General features: G+C 42.3%; 1 protein-coding gene across 1 annotated transcript in view; it reads left to right on the forward strand.

Annotated features, from left to right (window-relative positions):
• FANCC (FA complementation group C) overlaps positions 1 to 18469 on the forward strand; it is a 413110-nt gene that overhangs the window by 334955 nt on the left and 59686 nt on the right. The window contains 1 exon segment of the mRNA XM_030193652.1: positions 6921 to 6996. Within this exon segment, the coding sequence (XP_030049512.1) occupies positions 6921 to 6996 (76 nt within the window).

Consider the following 18469-nt stretch of genomic DNA (forward strand, 5'->3'; position numbering starts at 1 on the left):
GAGCATTAAAGGGATATTCCACCCCCACCCCCACCCCCCTATTATTATAACATTGGCATAACACCACAAATTTTAAATCCTGGAATGCATGTGCTTCTTGTTTTAATAAACTTATATTGCTAAGAGTGTGTGCAATTCTATTCTTAACTTTCCGAATGGTGTGCCCTAAGTACCACAGCCCACACGGGCAACAAATACCATAAACACACTGACTGGTATTACAATCTGTTCGTGACCACAACTAATACATCATCCGCCCACCGGAGTGGGGTATATCTACTTGAGAAATCTGCAATGCATGTCTGCAATACACACATGCCCCACAATCCCTGTGACCTCCCATTGTATCCAATCTCTGCATCTCTGCCAAAACTTTATAATGGGATATTATTTCTCCCACATTTTTCCCACGAGTGTATGTAAAACAGGGTGGCTGTTGAAAATGTTCATGGACAGATAAATTGGCCATAAACGTTTCACTAAGCATTCCACCGCCATACTTTCCACAGTATATGGCAGCACACATGTTAATCTTTGGGGTATCACGCGGTTTTCCAGAAATGGTCAACCACTCTCGCTGGGCATTAAACGCTCGTTTTGCCGCTTTATAAATAATTTTGGGAGGATACCCACGCTGTCTGAACCGAACTACCATCCCTTGTGTTTGCTCCTTAAAAGTATCCCGGGAACCCACAGTCATTTTTTTTTGTTTGTTCCATTATTTGTGCTGTTTTTTCCCACATTTTTTCAGATGGAGGTTTGGTTAGGGTCACAATGAGGCTTGATATTACTTTTTTCCACATCTTTTCAGATGGAGTCTTGTTTTGGGTCACTATGAGGCTTGGCATCTTCCACATCTTTTCAAGTGGAGGCTTGGTTTGGGTCATACCGTGGCTTTTAGTTCTTTTAAACTTGGTGTCCTATTGTTTCATCATGAACAAGGCATATCTTGCGCTTTGCTTGCACCTCACTTTGCACCAAAGTGCAGACTGCATCAAGTCTTTGTCATTTTACTGTATCTTTTAATAAATATCCTTCGTTGGAACCACTGGTCCATCCCCTTCTTTTTGGTTGTGTTCGAGTAAGAAAGAGCATCATGAGTGAATATGAATCGCTAAACCTCCAGATCAACCATATCCTGCCAGACCATGTGACTCATAAACCTCAACATTCTTATTATATAAGAGATGCTGATCCCTTGTTCATAATATGTGTCTCTTGTGATAACACTATGTCCCGTTTCAAACGTTTCAACTCATTAAGCACAATACTACGTTTACCAGCATCATTTAACTTGTTAACATTCCAACTGCCCACCCTAATATTTTTGCCAATATTAAACACTGCCTTCCCATCTCGCACTCTCCCCCCGAGCTGCCCCCTCCCACTTCCCACATGAACAATGCATCCCCTTTCCTCATTTCTCCTACCCCTCCCCCAATCTCCAAACATTACCCCTTCTATACGCCAAATCCCTGGAGGAAAATCCTCACCACTGAGAGGCAGGACTTAATTTTCATTCCTCCCCCTCCCTCCTATCCCCTATACAGACACAAAAAATATTACTTTTTCCAACCTCCCACAATTCTCCCCTATAAAACACAAAGGAATATCACAGTACAAAAGTATTTCCTGTCATACATTAGCGAGAGTCAGCAAATGAATAAAACTATATCACCACTCTTTAAGATATTCACTTGTCCATTTGCACTAATCGCTGCTGTGATTTAAAATGTGTTCCAGGCACTTTCTGCTACTTATTACTCAGTGGCTTATCTGGAGAAGACTTGGAACTTCTGTGGTGTGTGTGCAGATTATTGAAGCCAAGCTCTTCCAAAGCCTTCCATGCCTCCGCATATGTTTGCACCCTTTTAGATTGACCAGCCGCAGTTATTAATAATCCAAATGGAAACAGCTATCTGTAGTGATGATTTTCTGATTGGAGATAGCACTTTTATAGTGGTGTTCTCGCTAAATCCTGGAAAATAGCAAGTTTGTAATTGTCCCATATAAGCTTCTTATGAGCAACGGGCTTTTTTCAAGGCTTCTTCCTCCACTGTAAAGTCATGAAAGCACGCTATAATGTCTCTGGGAGCTGAATCTCTGTGTCGACCTAAACTCCTGTCTGAACCAGGTGTATTCCTTTCATTTGTTTGCAGTAGGAAGTGTGGTGTTGAGAGGAGCAGTCAGCACATCCATTTCACTTCTCCCATTTGGGTTGCGTAAAGGAGCCTTAGGTAGGATTTAGAGCTCAGGAGGGGAAAGAAAACCTGAAGTGGAATCCCAAGGATTGACAGGGGTCTTAGTGTTCCCTAGGAAACAGAGAAGCCACCTAGAGGGAGAAGCTTCTAGTTTCCCTAGACTCCTGTCTGCCAATCAAGGGAAGGAGGAGCCCCAAAGGAATGGATTTGAGAACTGAGTAGAAAGGAGGGAGCTAAAGGGCAGAGGGAGGAGAACCTTGGGAGAGAGAAGGAACCAGAGGAAAGAGCTTTCTCACATCAACTGGCCAACAGGAGTGAATGTGCTACCCAATCCAGAGCAAAGAGAACCCTAAAGTGAAGGCTGGACCAAGAAGCTGTGGACACCGATAGCCAGCAGGAGTGAACAAGCTACCCAACCCAGGGCAAAAAGGACCCTAAGTAAAGGCTGGACTAAGGAGTTGTGGGTGCTGGTAGCCAGCAACAGTAAGCTGGTTTCCTAACCCGGGGCACGGAGGACTCACAAACAGGATGCTGAACCAGGAAACTGAGGAAGGCCTAAGCCCTTGAATGGAGGTGAGGTCTGGCTGTTCAGTCCACATGCCTAAGCTGTGAAAGTCAGGGCTGTATTTGCTTTGTGTTTGAACTGTGTTGAGAGGAAGAAGAATGGGGGATTGCACAGACTTATGCTTGAGGACTTTGTGTTTATAGTTTGGAAACTACAGTGAGAATATATCTGCCAAAGCTGAAGCTGTGTTGGAAGCTGCAGAAAGAATATATCTGCGAAACATAAAGCTGTTTGTTATTTGGAAACTGCAGGGAGAATATATCTGTCAAAAGTAAAGGCAGTAGTTTGTTTGAGAACTATAGTAAAGCTCCTTGGCGTATTTCTAAGAATTGTTCCATGTTACTTGTATCAGGGAGGGGGAGAAACCTAGAGAAAGAGAGCTAAGTTGTGCCAGATTCTCCCTTGCCCATGACAAGTCATAAATTTTAATTACCACTTGTGCACAGTCCCAGTACTGTGCCATCTCTGGTATCCCTTTGAACCTCCAGGTTACACCTTCGGGATCTGTTTTCAAGATCCTCCAGTAAGTCCAGAACATCTTGGCGTTCTTTCCAACCTAGCTGTTTTGCAGTTTGAAGTGTCTGTATGCTTTCCTGTAGCATATCCATGCACTCTTCAACCTGCTCCATTCTGTTTCTGATTTCGCTCGTCTCTCCGCATCTCAGTTAATGGTTTGGACATCCACCTGCACTGCCTTCATCTCGGTTTTAAAATCTCAAAACCTGCATACAATGTCCCTTTTTGCAATCACTTCATCATTTGCTACACTCAGGGGGATGTCCTCTTCATCTGAATCTGTCTGCTCCGGCACCATCTTAACGTTTATCACCTTTACCTGATCGTGATTGCTGTCTTTCATCTTCCTCCAGTATAATCGTTTCCTCGTTGCTATCCTCGTAGAAGACACTCACGGTACTGGTTGTAACAAAGTGCAGAAGTCAAAAGAGGGGGAAACAACACATTTAAGAACTGCTCCAATGAAGCTCAGCTCTTAGACATCCATCCTCGAATGATGACATCACTTTCTCCCCACCTATCAATGTTTTTTGTTCGGTTTCCCAGTGGCGACCAGGCTTCAGATCTGCTGGCCTTTGGTTTACTGTTGAGTTACTAAACATTTTTGGAATATGTGTTAATCTGTATTAGCTGTTCTCAATGGTTAGAGCAACGGGTTGAAAACCAGGGAAGTCAAGGTTCAAATCCCACTTCCACTCCTCTTGATCTTGGGCAAGTCACTTAACCCTCCATTATCTCAGATATAACGTTAAACAGTAAGCCCTTCAGGGACAGGAAGATACCTACTGTACCTGAACCTGACGCACCTTGAGCTACTTCTGAGAAAGGCATGAACTAGATTCAAATCTAAAATCCAGTATAGCTATATTGTGAAGTAATACAAAGCCATTCAATTGTCATGCAGGACCTACAGAGCCATGCTACCATACCATAATAGCACTAACTTCCAGGAGTTTATACAGCAAGGGCCTGCATAGGAAAATACAACACCATAAACATTATAGTGGACACTAGATCATCAGTACACTTATTGGAAAACTAAAGAAGCCAATTAGTTCAAATCAGTCCTACCCAGACATTCAATGTTGATAGTAACACCAGGCCTCTCTCACATATACAGAACACAGATAGACATTCACCAAGTATAGGGGCCCTTTTATTAAGATGCTTAGACACTAACAGGCACCTAATACAGCTTAAAACGGTATACCCCGGGATGTACTCAGGCATCCTGTAGTAACTGCAAATTAGCACCTTCTAATCCAGGAGCTAAAAATGGTGGGGGGGGGGGGGGGGGAGAGTGGGCATTCCGTTCCTGCACTAAACAACGCTAACTGGTTATCACTGGATTACCCTGAGCCCTTACCATCTTCAAAGTACTCATGCAGTAATTGTTTTTAATGCCACACACTAATGACAACATTAGTGCATGGCCATTGTACAGCTGCAGTAAAATGCCTTAGCATGTGAGAAAAACCTGCGCAAGTGCACACTAAGGCCATATTTATGCAGCCTAGCATATGACCCCATAGTTAAGTAAAAACAAACTAAAAATAGAAATATGTAGACAAAAATTAAATTAGACCTCTAAGAAGCCAGACTCTACATACACTGCAACGCCAAAGAAAGAGTGATGAAGCAAAATATAAAGACAGCAAATGTAAATTTTAAAAATTGACATATTCCTGCATTGAACATTAATAAACAAAAATGGAAAACAAAAATGTTGCTTTAATATATTTTTTTATTACATCTATCTCCAACATTGATCTTTTTTCCGTTCAGCTTTCTTGCATTTGTTTTTCTGCTCCTGTCAACTTTGTCACCTCATTCATTCTTACTATACAGACTTCAACTTCCCTCATTTTACTGTGTTTTCCTACAGCTTTCCATCTTATTCCCCCACCCCACCCCTCCCATTCCTCTTCCTCTTATTCCCCGGTATTACTCTAACTCTACTTCCTCTGTCCCCATTCTTTTCAGCATCTCTTCTCTTCCTCTCTCACTCCCTCTCTCTCTTTTTCATCCAGTATTTCCTCTTCTTCTTTCTCACCCCTTCCATGCAGCATTTCCTCTCTCTCATCCCTTCCATGCAGCATTTCCTCTCTCTCACCCCTTCCATTTAGCATTCCCCCATCTCCATCCAGAATGACCTCCCTCCTCTCTCTCTCTCTCTCTCTCCTCCTCTCTCTCTCTCTCTCTCTCACCCCCTTTTCATCCAGAATTTCCTCCCTCTCTCTCTCACCCTTTCCATGCAGCATTTCCCCCTCTCACCCCTTCCATTTAGCATTCCCCCATCTTACCCCTTCCATGCAGCATTTCCCCTCTCACCCCTTCCATCTAGCATTTCTTCCCCGTCTCTTTCACCCCCTTCCATTCAGCATTGTCTCTCTCTCATCTCTTCCACCCAGCATTTCCTCTTCACTTTCTCTCTCTCTTATCCCTTCTATCCAGCATTTCCTCTTTCTCTCACCCCTTCCATCCAGCATTTCCTCCCTCCCTCCCGCTTCTATCCAGCATTTCCTCTCTCTCCCTCTCCCCTTCCATGCAGCATCCCCTCTCTCTCTCTTTCATTTGCAGTTATGTATTTTGACAAGATTCTTGATAGTATGAGATGGTGGTTCATCTCCTTATTGCCTGACTTCTCATTGTTTAGATTATAAAGTAATCAAGGATGATGTATGGTTGTTACAGTTTAATTTTCTACAGTTCAACTTAAGTAAGAATTTTAATGGCCAGACTGGTCTCTCAAGTGGTACTTGGAGAGCTCACGTTAATGCACTTGTAAATTGAGCACACACCTGGTAGGATCCAGGAGTGTAGTGGATATCATGTATATGGACACACCATGGAAAAATAACTTCGGCAAGGCTGTACAAGCAGCCAGAATTCTTAAGTGTCAAATAATATGAAGAAAACTGATTGTTACAACAAACGTCTGTGGTGGTCACTTCATGAGAACTGACATACGTCCAAGAAAAGTCTGTAAGAAAACTCAACAAACTTTAGTCTCCTTTGAGATGTGCTTACAAGAATGATGCTTTTCATGATCTAAAGCATATTCTTAAAGTGATTTATTGTGGAATATATTTGAGTGACTTTCTTTTGGAGCCTAGATGATTTTTCTTGAGTTGAAATAAATGCCTGTTTGATGTATGAAACATAAGTTCCGCTCCATTTGTTATGGTAAAGTTGAGTTTTTTATTTAGACTGAATGTCTTTGCTGTGCCTCAGTTTTTTCCTGTAAAGACACCAGATCAGAACCTGATATATCTCACCACAAACCTGCTGTTCTCTGCCTATGAAGTACTTAAATGTCATAATAAATGGGCCTTGATAAAGCTGATTACTATTTAATTAATTTGGATTTAGCTCACATCTATTTGACACCTCTCTCTGAGGTGCTTAATTTCCTGTCAGAAGAAGCTTCTTAGTTCCTCTTAGCTAAATTGTTATAGCTTTGTTGAATGTAGATATTAGATGTGGGGAGTGAACCTGAGTTAGAGTGGGTCACAATTGTTAAAGGGATGATAGAACTGCTCCTGAGACAACACACAACCTAAACCCCCACATCTAGACAGAACTGAGTAATGCCTTAGAAAACAACATATTTAAATAAAGAGCTTTTTTTTTTTCAGAATAAGCTGCCACTGAAGACCTACTTTCTACATAATCATCCATTACTTGTGATGGCTCTTCTCAAGCATCCTCTAGGTAAGTCCTATATAGCCACGAATCAGTGTTTGCCATATAGGGGTAACAAAATTCTGTTTGACTTTGTTTCCTTTTTGGCTGCAGACCTCTGCCACAACAAAGTGTTTACCTTAATTGGCCCAAGACAGTGAGGTGGTTTTGGTATGTAGCCTCAGAAAAGAACTAGGGATGTATGAAGCCTCTAGTCACCTGGCAAAGGGCCATAAGATCTGACCTTTGTCACAAATTGTCATTCCTCTCAGAATCACAGGAAGCCAATAAATGTTGCAGGGACTGCCCATTAGATGCAAGCAATCAAGGGGCGAGTGGATGAGAGAGTGCCATAGGTAGGGTTACCATATGGCTCCAGAAAAAGGAGGACGGATTGAGCCAGCCGGGTTTTACTTCCATTGCTTTCCATTGAAAGCAATGGAAGTAAAACCCGGCTGGCTCAATTACTTCCATTGAAAGCAATGGAAGTAAAACCCGGCTGGCTCAATCCGTCCTCCTTTTCTGGAGCCATATGGTAACCCTAGCCATGGGGGGAGGGAGGGAAGGGCAATTGGACTCTCTCCCTTGCCTTCTGATCTTTGTCATCTTTCTGGTCTCCCACTCCATGCCAATCCCCACTCCCTGCAGAACAACTCTTTCCTCTACACATGCACCCATGTGCACACACACATATATATATTTCCCCTCAGTGACTGACAATTGAACAGTACCTCAGGTGGCCCCTCATGGGTTGAACCACCCAGGATGTTATAAAGTAGCTGTGATCTCCTGGGCAGTTCAAACTGGAGGGGCCTTAGTAAGAGGACACTGTCTGGGGCACTGATCTTGCCCTTTTGCCAACTAGTACGGTGGGGGTGGGAAAGAGGGGATCGACAGATGGAGAGGAGTGGGGGTCAGCATGGAAAAGTGAGGGGGAATGAAAGAGGATTGCATACTCTGTGGTTTGGAAGGTTATATGAAAAGGGACTGAGAGAGAATTGTGTGATAGAGAGTATTGGTGCTATCTGGGAAGGAGGGAATGTAGAGATGGAAAGAAAGTGACACAGGGAGATGTGTACATTTGCTGGACAATGGGGGACAGGAATCTTGGGGGAGGAGAGAGAGAGAAAGAAAGTACAGGGGATAGGAGTGAAGGGGCAGAAAGGACCAAATCCAGGGAGAAGGTGATAGAGGAGGATGAGAAAGAAAGAGGGCCAGGAAGAGATGAGGAGAAAGGGAAAAAAGAGGTGAGGGTGGGGAGGAAAAGGAGAACTAGTGATGCATCTTTGACTTGGGCATGATTTGGGCTAGGTACAGCATTGTGCATCAAGAGGAGGGAGCTAGCTTGAGCTTGTAAAAAGACGTCCCCTTAAATCTGGGTGTCCTCCATCATCTTCCCACTTCCAGCATAGATCCCTGAAATTTTCTCCCCACCCCTGACATTCTTAACAAAATATCTCCCTCCCTCTCCTAGGTCAACATCTCTTCCTCTCTTTTACCCTCCCTCCCCTTGTCTAGCATCTTTCTCTTCCTCCCCTCCACTCTGGGTCCAACGTAGCTTTCTCTATCTTCTGTCCCTCCCCTCTCCTCCAGCCCCCGCTCCCCAGATCCAACATGTCTTCCTCTGTCTTGCCTTCATACCTTCCATTGTCCAGTATCTCTCTTGCTACCCCCGTGGAGTGCAGCAGCAGAGCAACAATGCATGTGCACTGCTTGCAACCTGCTCCGGAGCTTCCCTTCTGACTTGTTCTGCCCCTACAGAAACAGGAAGTTGTGTTAGAAGGGATGAAACGAGTCAGATGGGAAGCTCCACAGCAAGCTGTATGCATGTACTGCTGCTCTGCTGCTGCCTTGACCCTTTTCCCTTTAAAAGGCATTGTCGTAAGGTATGTCCACAAGTGAGGGGGAGGGGTGGTTGAAAGAGAGGGCAAGATGCCAAACTGCAAGTGGGAGGAGAGGAAGAGATACTGGATTGCACTGAGACGGTGGGGGAGGATGCAGGGAGCAGGAGTGATTAATTTTATTTGTTGCAATTATATATTTTTTTATCACAAGTGATAAATAACAAATTAATCACAGTGCTAACCACAATTAATGTGCAACCTTAGTTAATTAGTGATTTTAGAAAGCTGCTGTTTATACTTGGAGATCCACACATTACACAGAGGTATCAAGGAGTTTTGTTTGCTGGGACTTTGTTGAGGCAAACATTTTCCACATTTCACAAAGAGAATATACTTAATATGTGTGACTGTTTACCAAATCATATATGGTTTATCACCCTCCTACGTACAACTAATTGATTTACCTTCACATAATACAGTAAAAACATCTAGAGAATACCTCACACTCCATTATCCAAACTGCAAAGGTCTTTCTTACACATTAATCCTTGTCATAGGCTTCACATATCAGAGTACCAAACTTTGGATTTCTCTACCCAAGTAATTAAGGTACTTAGAAGATTATCTGAGATTCTATAATTTACTAAAGGCTTTTCTATGAAGTATATATCTTATCAAAAGACTCATGTTGCCGTCTCTCTTATATGTTTCAGCATAACCAATACTCTAGCCTAGCTTTATGACAAACATACAATTATTCCTAATATGTTAAATGTTATAATTAATTATCTAGCTGTATCATATTTTTGATGTTTTTATTGAGTGTAAGCCACATTGAACCTGAGCTTGTTCGGGATAATGTGGGATACAAATGTCTTAAATTAAAAAATAATCTATATCCCCTTCAGATTTTACACCATCTTGGAGTCATGCACAGATTTTTTAAAAGTGCCTGTTTCTTCTAGGGCTTTACATGAGGGATTAAAGGAATATTCTCCCTAATCCCTTGTTTATTTTGATCTCCAAATTAAAATTGTAGCCTTGCTACTTAATTGACAACACTTATATGTATAGGTTTGTAAAATGGGGCAGCTACTTTTATAAGTGGCACCACTTATACGTGAAAGTTACAAAATTGTCTCTTCCATGTGGAAACTTCCAAGGCCATACTGTTCATTCTTACCTTGTGAATATTTCTAAAATGGCTGCATTATCTTACTCTAAGATCTGATCTCCCTTGTTTAATAGCCTCTCTCCCTCATCTTGTAAAAATTTTCCCCATTTTCTATCCTTCTCTTCTCCATCCCAATACAGATCACTAATGTAAGGGTTCCCTGTTATCAGTTCTTACTTGTGCATTCAGAAGGGCTATTCAGGTGAAGGGGCTCATGTGGGATGGATTGGAGGGAGGGAGAGAGAAAGGATTCCTTCTACTCCAGGGCTCTGTATTAAATTGATACTTTCTCCTTGTAGGCATCATAGCTTATATTCATTCTACTTAGCCCACAGATCCTCTCATTCACTTTCAAGGGCTTCAATATCCAGTCTGAACTGGCTGAATAAACAATAGAGGGCTTTTATGAGGCAAACAGCAAAAATAGTCTTTACAATAGAGAATGAAAAACTGCTGAGCAGAATGCTGCAGATCTCTCTTTTTTTTCTTTCAGTCTTCTTGAAATTCTAGTACGAAGAATCCAACTCTTTTCTTAGTCTTCCTGGCTTCTCCTCTTCTCTATGATCCTGACTCAATATGTTCTCCTCTCCTCCTCTTCTAGTTCACAGAACCAAAAAAAAAAGCACCACAGCCTGTCTTCAGAGCACAGGTTCCTCTCCCTCTTCAATCCTTTTATCTACATTTGGGTCTCAGTATTCTCTCTTGTGAGTCCAGGGCCTCTGACCCCAAGCTCTGGCCCACTTTTTGAAAGTTTTCAGAGATAGGAAACTTTATTCAGACATCTGACTAATCTTCTCCTAACCTCGGACCTTTAGGCACAAAAGCAGCTGTTCAGAGTCCAGCAGCACTGATCCTGAGCTTTGGTTGCTCCACAGAATAGGGGAAAAAGAAAATAGTACTTCTTTTTTATTTGTCCCTAGATCTCCACGGTACTTAGAATGCAGCCCCTAAGGATTGTTAATATGTGTCTCAGCTTGAGACCCATCCACTGGAATAGTGGTGGACCGATTTACATAGCTTAAACTGCTGAAAAGCACTGACTAGGCCTGAAAATCTGATGATGGCCTTGTAGCTGAGTGCCGGCAGAAGCAGGGCTACTTGGTAAGCCTTATTAGAATTTAGTGTGACAGTCAAAAGCAGTGTAAGGGTCAAGATCAAGGAATTAATGGCTAAAATTCTAAGAAGTTTGGTTCAGAAAATGGAGTCTGCTGCTGTTAAGATGGCATCCAGGATCACAAGATATAAAACTGATCTCTCCATATTAGGAAAGATGTTTACAAGTCAGGAAATTGCCGTTATTAAGAAATATTATAAAGGAGGGGGAGCTGGACACCTGATCTGCGGTTAAGTATATAAGAAATGTAAATCTGGGTAGTTTTTGGAGTTTTCCCCAACGCTACCCAGAGGGCAGAGCTACGGTTGGTTGAACTGAGAATCTGACTGATGTGTGTACCAGCTTGAAGTTTCAATTGGTGAGAGTAAAGACTATTTCTATCACTACCCTTTTCTAGTCTGTATCTCAATCTTATGATTGTCTATCTGTTCCTTGAACATTCTTACACAAATAGTGTTCACATAAGTAAATTATCTTTTACTCTTCTATACATTATGCGGGAGAATAGATGGCCAAAGATCCACCTAGACCCCAGAAATCAGAAAGCCGAGGTCCTGGGTCTTAGATTTGAACTGCGCCTTCTGCCACCCCCTCTGCACCTCTGTGTCAAATGCGGTCCTCTGAGACTCATACTTCATCTCCATGAGAATGGGTTGTCCGGATGCATAGAATCCCCATGGGAATGGGCTGTCCGGAGGTATAGGGGGGTACATTTAACAGTTTAACAGGATCCAAGTTTCCAATCTGCTATATAAAAGCCTTGCAAAGAAACAAAAGACAAATTCCCTCCCATTCTTATGGGCTTTTATATTTATACCCAACATCAAATATTGCCCAAGAGAGATCTGATTCATTCACCTTTCGTTCTGACCCACCATGTCTGCCAGTGACTCTAGGAGATGAGAGTTTGGCACAACAGCAAAGACAGCTCTATAAGGCTAGAGTTCAATAGCACAGCAGAGACTGGTGGTGCCAGCTCAGTCACATCAAGATAACATCAGTTTTTACCTGCATGTCACACCACCTTTGAGTACCTTCCAAACACCACCAAGTGAATGGAGTGCATCAGCCACACTCCGCAAGAGCAACCATCTAACTGCAGCAAATAAGCAAACATATGTTACTTTCAGGTTGCAGAGTGGAACTGGTGTACAGGAAGCTGTTGGTGTCTTACTGGCTGCAAAATAAAGGAAAGGAAGGAAAAAGGAGTGATGGCAAGAATGAAAGCCAGAGGGAGGAGGAGAAGATGGTGATAATGATGAAAGAGACAGATAAGGGGGGAAAAACAGAAAGAAAGCAATATTAGATATGGAAGGAGAAAGAGGCAAGAGGAAAGTTCAGAGAGGAGAGAATGTTGGGAGAGGGAGGGTGGAAGGAGGGAAGGTGAGAAATGGAGAGAAAGAGAGCAAGGTAAGAGTAAAGGAGGGAATAAGGACAAGATAAAGGCTGAAGAAGGGAAGGAGAGATGGGCTGAGCAAGGTATGAAAATGAGGAAGGAGAGGGCCCTTCAAGCTTCCCAACCCAATCATGGTTATCAGTGTGGCTCTTAGGCCCAAACATTTGCCCACCTCTAATGTAGAAGGTAACCTCATCTCTCTACAGTCTTTAATTGTTTGAGTTTATGGATGGTTGCTTCTATTGAAGCCTCTCATCAAGCCTCCCACCATGGCAATTAACCCTCCATTTCTCCAGGTACAAAAACTTAGATTGTGAGACCACTAGGGACAGAGAAAGCACCTATATATAATAAATATAAACTGTTTTGTTTGTAGCACAGGCAGTATATCAAATCCTTGACCCTTTTCCTTTTACCATGTCTTGGAACCTCAATGTGGTGCTGCCCCAGTCTATGAAAACTCCCTTGGAATGCTGGTCCTCCTCTGAGCTGAAGAACCTGACCTTTGAAGGTTTTGTGTTTGATAGCTTTGGCATGCAGAGCTGAAGAACCTGACTTGTGTTTGATAGCTTTGGCATTACATTCGGCAAACTCTAGTTTTAGTGATTAATCTGTCCTACATGAAGTATTTCGAATAGGGTGGCTCTGTGCACTCATCCTAAGTATCTGACTAAGATGGTGTTTACACCTTTACAATCATACTTCTAAGATTTTTTGCCGAGCCACATGCTTCACATACATTGAATTGTATAACAGCTTTTGCCTTGTTTCTGAAGAAGACAAAAGCACTTAGAAGATCCACATAGCTTTTGTGTATTTAACCCGCAAAACTTTGAACTGCCATGGTCAAAAAACTTACAGCAAATGGGCTTCACCCTGGAGTAAAATGTCAGAGGGTTATATCAGATCCAAGGCTATGTTGTTGGCACATCAGAAAGCCTACGAGAACCTGCATACCTATGACATGTACGTCAGTCCACACATTCAATTTACATTACTGTTTGGAAAAGGATTCCTGACTTACTACTATTACTACTAATCATTTGTATAGCGCTACTAGACATACGCAGCTCTGTACATCTTATATACAGGTGCTTTCTCTGTCCATAAATTGCTCAGAATCTAAGTTTTTATACCTTTGGCAATGGTAGGTTGCCCAGGGTCACAAGGAGCTACTGTGGAAAAAGGAACCCAGGTCGCCAGGATCAAAGTCCGCTGCACTAACCATTAGGCTGCTCCTCACTCCACTTGACAGTAGGTTTGGTCAGTCTGCTTGAGGAAGCTCTTTGAGAAGTAAAATCCAATTCTATCCATTTAGGGCCCATTATCTTTCTTTCATGATGTCTTCAATAAAAAATGTTTTAAAAAGGCCTGTTGGTACTCTGATTCATCTTCCTTTTTTAAACTTCAATCTGTTGGTAAGGATTCCATCAGTGAGGACTTCACATCATACTTAATCTCTTAGAAAGTGAAGTTGCTTACCTGAAACAGGTATTCTCCAAAGATAGCAGTATATAAATCCTCACAATAACCCACCTACCTCTTCTAGGAGTTGCTTCTCCTGAATTCCAGCTACTATTAGTTTGGAGTATATCTGAAGTGACACTGTGCAATGATGCGAGCACTGAAAATCTCACACATTCAAGTTGACTGCAGGAAAGCACTATAATTTTCAATAGCTAGTTACTCTTTCACTGCACTGGGTTCTGTCAAAGTCATCACCCATCCATGAAAATTTATATCCTACTGCTCTTGGAGATCACCTGTTTAAGGGTAAGCAACTTTGATTTCTCCAGTTGCTAAAGTCTTGAAGTGTAGTCCAAGACGGGATTGTTGTAAGAGTTAATTTAGATTGACAATCCAGAATTGAGGCTAAACATCTATCTATTTGGAGGTTGATTTTAACATAGCTATAGTAACACAGATTTCTGAAGAATAAGCTTCTTCCCAAATAAGAGGTACTAATATAATGGAGAGCAGTTCGACATGTCTGTGCCTATGAGTGGGAGTCACTCCAGTGCAAAAATGCTTCTCCAGAGAATGCCATCAAACATAACACCGGAAAAACTTGTACCAGTACTACAAATGGATCCATCACGCTACTACTACTATTTATCATATGTAGCACTGTACACTAAACTTGTAAGAGACCGATCCCTGCTCGCAGAGCTTATAACCTAATCAAGACAGACAAACAGGACAAATAAGGGATAGGGAATTACTTAAGGTGGGAGTGATATAACAGACATGGGTACTGAATAAGTGAATAGAAGTTAGGAGTTAAAAACAGCCTCAAAAAGGTGAGCTTTTAGCCTAGGTTTGAAGACGGCCAGAGATGGAGCTTGACGTACTGACTCAAGAAGTCTGTTCCAGGCATATGGTGCAGCAAGGTGAATGGAACAGAGTCTGGAATTGGCAGTGGTGGAGAAGGGTACAGATAAGAGAGATTTTCCCGATGAACAGAGTTCCCGGGAGGAGTGTAGGGAGAGATAAGAGTGGAGAGGTACTGAAGGGCTGCAGAGTGAAGGCACTTGTAAGTCAACAAAAGGAGTTTCAACTGTATGCAGAAATGGATAAGGAGCCAATGAAATGAATTCAGGAGTGGGCTAATATGAGCGTAGCAACACTAGCGTGCAGCAGAATTTTGAATAAATTGAAGGGGACAGAGATAGCTTATTAGGAGACCTGTGAGGAGCAAGTTTCAGTAGTCTAAGCGAGTGGTGATGAGAGTGTGGATAATGGTTATGGTAGTGTGCTCAGAAAGGAAGGGACGAATCTTGGTGATATTATAGAGAAAGAAGCAACAGGTTTTAGTAGTCTGTTGGATATGTGCAGAGCAAGATAGAGAGGAGTCAAAGATGACCCCAATGTTACAAGCTGATAAGACAGGATGAGAGTGTTATCCACAAAGATAGAGAAAGGGGGAAGAGGAGAGGTGGGTTTAGGGGAAAAGATAAGAAGCTCAGTCTTGTCCATGTTTAGTTTCAGATGGCGGTGAGACATCCAGGCAGCAGTGTCAGACAGGCAGGCTGAGGCTTGAGCCTGGATTCCTGCTGAAATTTCTGATGTAGAGAGATGGATCTGGGAGTCATCAGCATAAAGGTGATACTGAAAACCATGGGAGGAGATCAGAACACCAAGAGGAGGAGTATAGATGGAGAAAAAAAGAGGTCCCAAGATAGAGCCCTGAGGTACGCCAACTGATAGTAGGATAAAAGTGGAGGAGGATCCACCAGAGTATACACTAAAAGTGCGATGGGAGAGATAAGAAGAAAACCAAGAAAGAACAGAGCTACAAAATCCAAGACAGTGTATCAAGGAGTAGGTGGTGATCAATAGTGTCAAACGCAACAGATAGATCAAGAAGGATGAGGATTGAATAGAGACCTCTGGATCTGCCCAGGAACAAGTCATTGGAGACTTTAGCAAGGGCTGTGTCAGTTGAATGTAGAGGGCGGAAGCCAGATTGAAATGGATCAAGAATAGCTTGAGATGAAAGAAAGTCAAGACAACAGTGATGAACAGCATGTTCAAGTAGCTTGGATAAGAAAGGAAGAAGTGAGATGGGGTGATAGTTGAAAGGGCAGGTAGGGTCTGATGAAGTTTTTTGAGGAGTGGTGTAACTACGTCATGTTTGAAGACATCAGGAATGAAGGGGAACCCCCATAGTTTCCCCTTTTCTCTTCACCATTGCTAAATAAAGGTAAGCTGTCTAGAGAGTTTCAAAATTGGAGCAGTACAGCATCATGGAAATAGACCCTTCCCCAGTAAACTATCTTGGATCCCACAGTTATTAATCTTCAGTTATTTTTGCTATGTTTTGAAGGGAGCAGGATTTAAACTATAGTTTGCTCTCCCTTTCCTTTACGCTATCAGATTTGAGACTCCATGAGATTAAGAAATGTAAATGTAGCCTAGTATGTTGAGATACAAGCTGAGAACCAGAAAAAAACAGGAATCAAATCCTACTTCTCCCACTGACACTCCTTGTTACTTTGGGCAAGTCAGTTTACTCTTCATTGCCTCAGGTAATGATAAGCTCTCTTAGATAGAGAAAAGTTAAGTAATTAAATCTGAAATATAAATCCAAAATCCAAGTTTGATGAGAAAGGCCCCAGTGTGAGGTCAAGTCTTTAATCAAATTAGAGAAACTAGGAAAAAGGAAAATGAGCAGAGGAGAAAATAGGGAGATAGAGAAGGATTACCTTAGCTTTCTAGTCATACCACAAAATGTATGGTTTCTAGGAGCCCAAAAGGAAACTATGTGGCCTGGAGATTTCCCTTTCATAGTTAGGAGAGAAGGAGAGCATGCATGTTGCACAGGGGCAGAGAGAGGTAAGGGAAGGAAAGAAGGGATAGAGAGAGATGAATATGGATAAAAGAGAACTATGGACAGAAATAGGGTGATTCACACATAGTGAGCTGAATAAAACAGACTGAGCAATAATCAATGAGTATAAGGCACAAAGGGGTAAAAAGATAAAATTGTGGTAAAGGAGAGATAAAATGAAGGAATGGCAGATTTGTTGAAGACATCACTCCAGAGAGAAAGAGATATACACACACTCTCACTCTTTGAAATATGTGGACATGATAGAGGAAGAGAATGGAAGAAATGACAGAGGGAAAGGCATGAGGGAGAGTGGAATAAAGGGGAAGAAAGACTGACCAGGGTAGAAGGTGAACTGGAAAGCAGATATACTGTAGAGAGACAGAAGACAATGAACAACAGATGATCCTAAGAAATCTCTTAAATTTCCATTAATTTTATGTGTGTTTTATCATTCTGCCAATTCCGGTATTATCTGGACTCCCTCTATCTTTCCAAAATAAAAATAGCCACAAGTCATATCTTTCTAGTTCCATGGCTCCCCTGTACTCCAGTTGCTTCATATCAGTAGCTCCTTGCTCTCTACCCCTTAGCTATCCATTTGTGACCCCTCTTTGGCCAGCAACTACTTTACTATATCTCCAGCCTCCTCCCCTCCCCTCAGCTGTCCATCAGTGGCTTTTTTTTCCCAGAGCCTTTACAAAATTGGAATTGTGAGGTACCAAACAGTTGCTCAAGGGTTACCAACTGGCCATCACTGTTGTTTAGCAAGGTCAACACAGTTATCACAAAAAACAGTGGTCATCAGAAGATAGATATATAGCTAGATAGATATTTATGCATTTGCACTTAATATACTGCCAATCACACCAGAGTGCTTCTAAGTGATTTACAAATATGCAATTGGCAGGATGTTCAAAAAATTCAGCCATGTTAGGTTTAAAATGAAAACAAAAAATAGTCTTGAAAGTATTGTGGTACTTGTTATTCTGTTCTCTCAATATGAGAAGAACAGTTCACAAAGGAGGTAATTCTATGAAGGTCACCCAAATTTGTGTGCTAAAATGCAGTGCTGAGCATAAATTCTATAACAGCATTTGGGCACCCAGATTCTGTTATAGAATAGAGACATAAGTCAGTGTTTTCACACCAAAATTTAGGTGTTATCACACCATGTAAAACGAATGTTAGCGTGTACATGTTGCACATTAACATATAACTTAGTATTTGATAAGTTACTTGCCTAAGTGTTGGACCTGCACATGCTCCGCCCATATGTATTCCTCTTCACAGCTGTGCGCTAAGCTTGTTGAATACCACCTAGCCGGCACTTACATGCATGAATGTTACATTCACGCACCCTACCTGCCCAGTGTATCCTGGGAGGGGGGAGGGTCCCACTGGGCCACCAGGTTATAACTTTTTTTCGGAGGGGGTTACATCTTTGGCAGTCTGGGGGTCTACCAGACCTCCAGGTTCTTACATGCTTGTGATGGAGGGGTCTGGGGATCCACCAGACCTCCAGGCCCTTATATGCTTAGGGGGGGGGGGGGCTGGGGTCCACTGGACCACAAGGGCTGTGATGGCTGGTCTCCCCTATTCCTCCCCTGCTTGGCAAACCCTGCGCGGCCTGCTGAGCATTAGG

This window comes from Microcaecilia unicolor, chromosome 2, assembly GCF_901765095.1.
Source record: "Microcaecilia unicolor chromosome 2, aMicUni1.1, whole genome shotgun sequence".
NCBI lineage: Eukaryota > Metazoa > Chordata > Amphibia > Gymnophiona > Siphonopidae > Microcaecilia > Microcaecilia unicolor.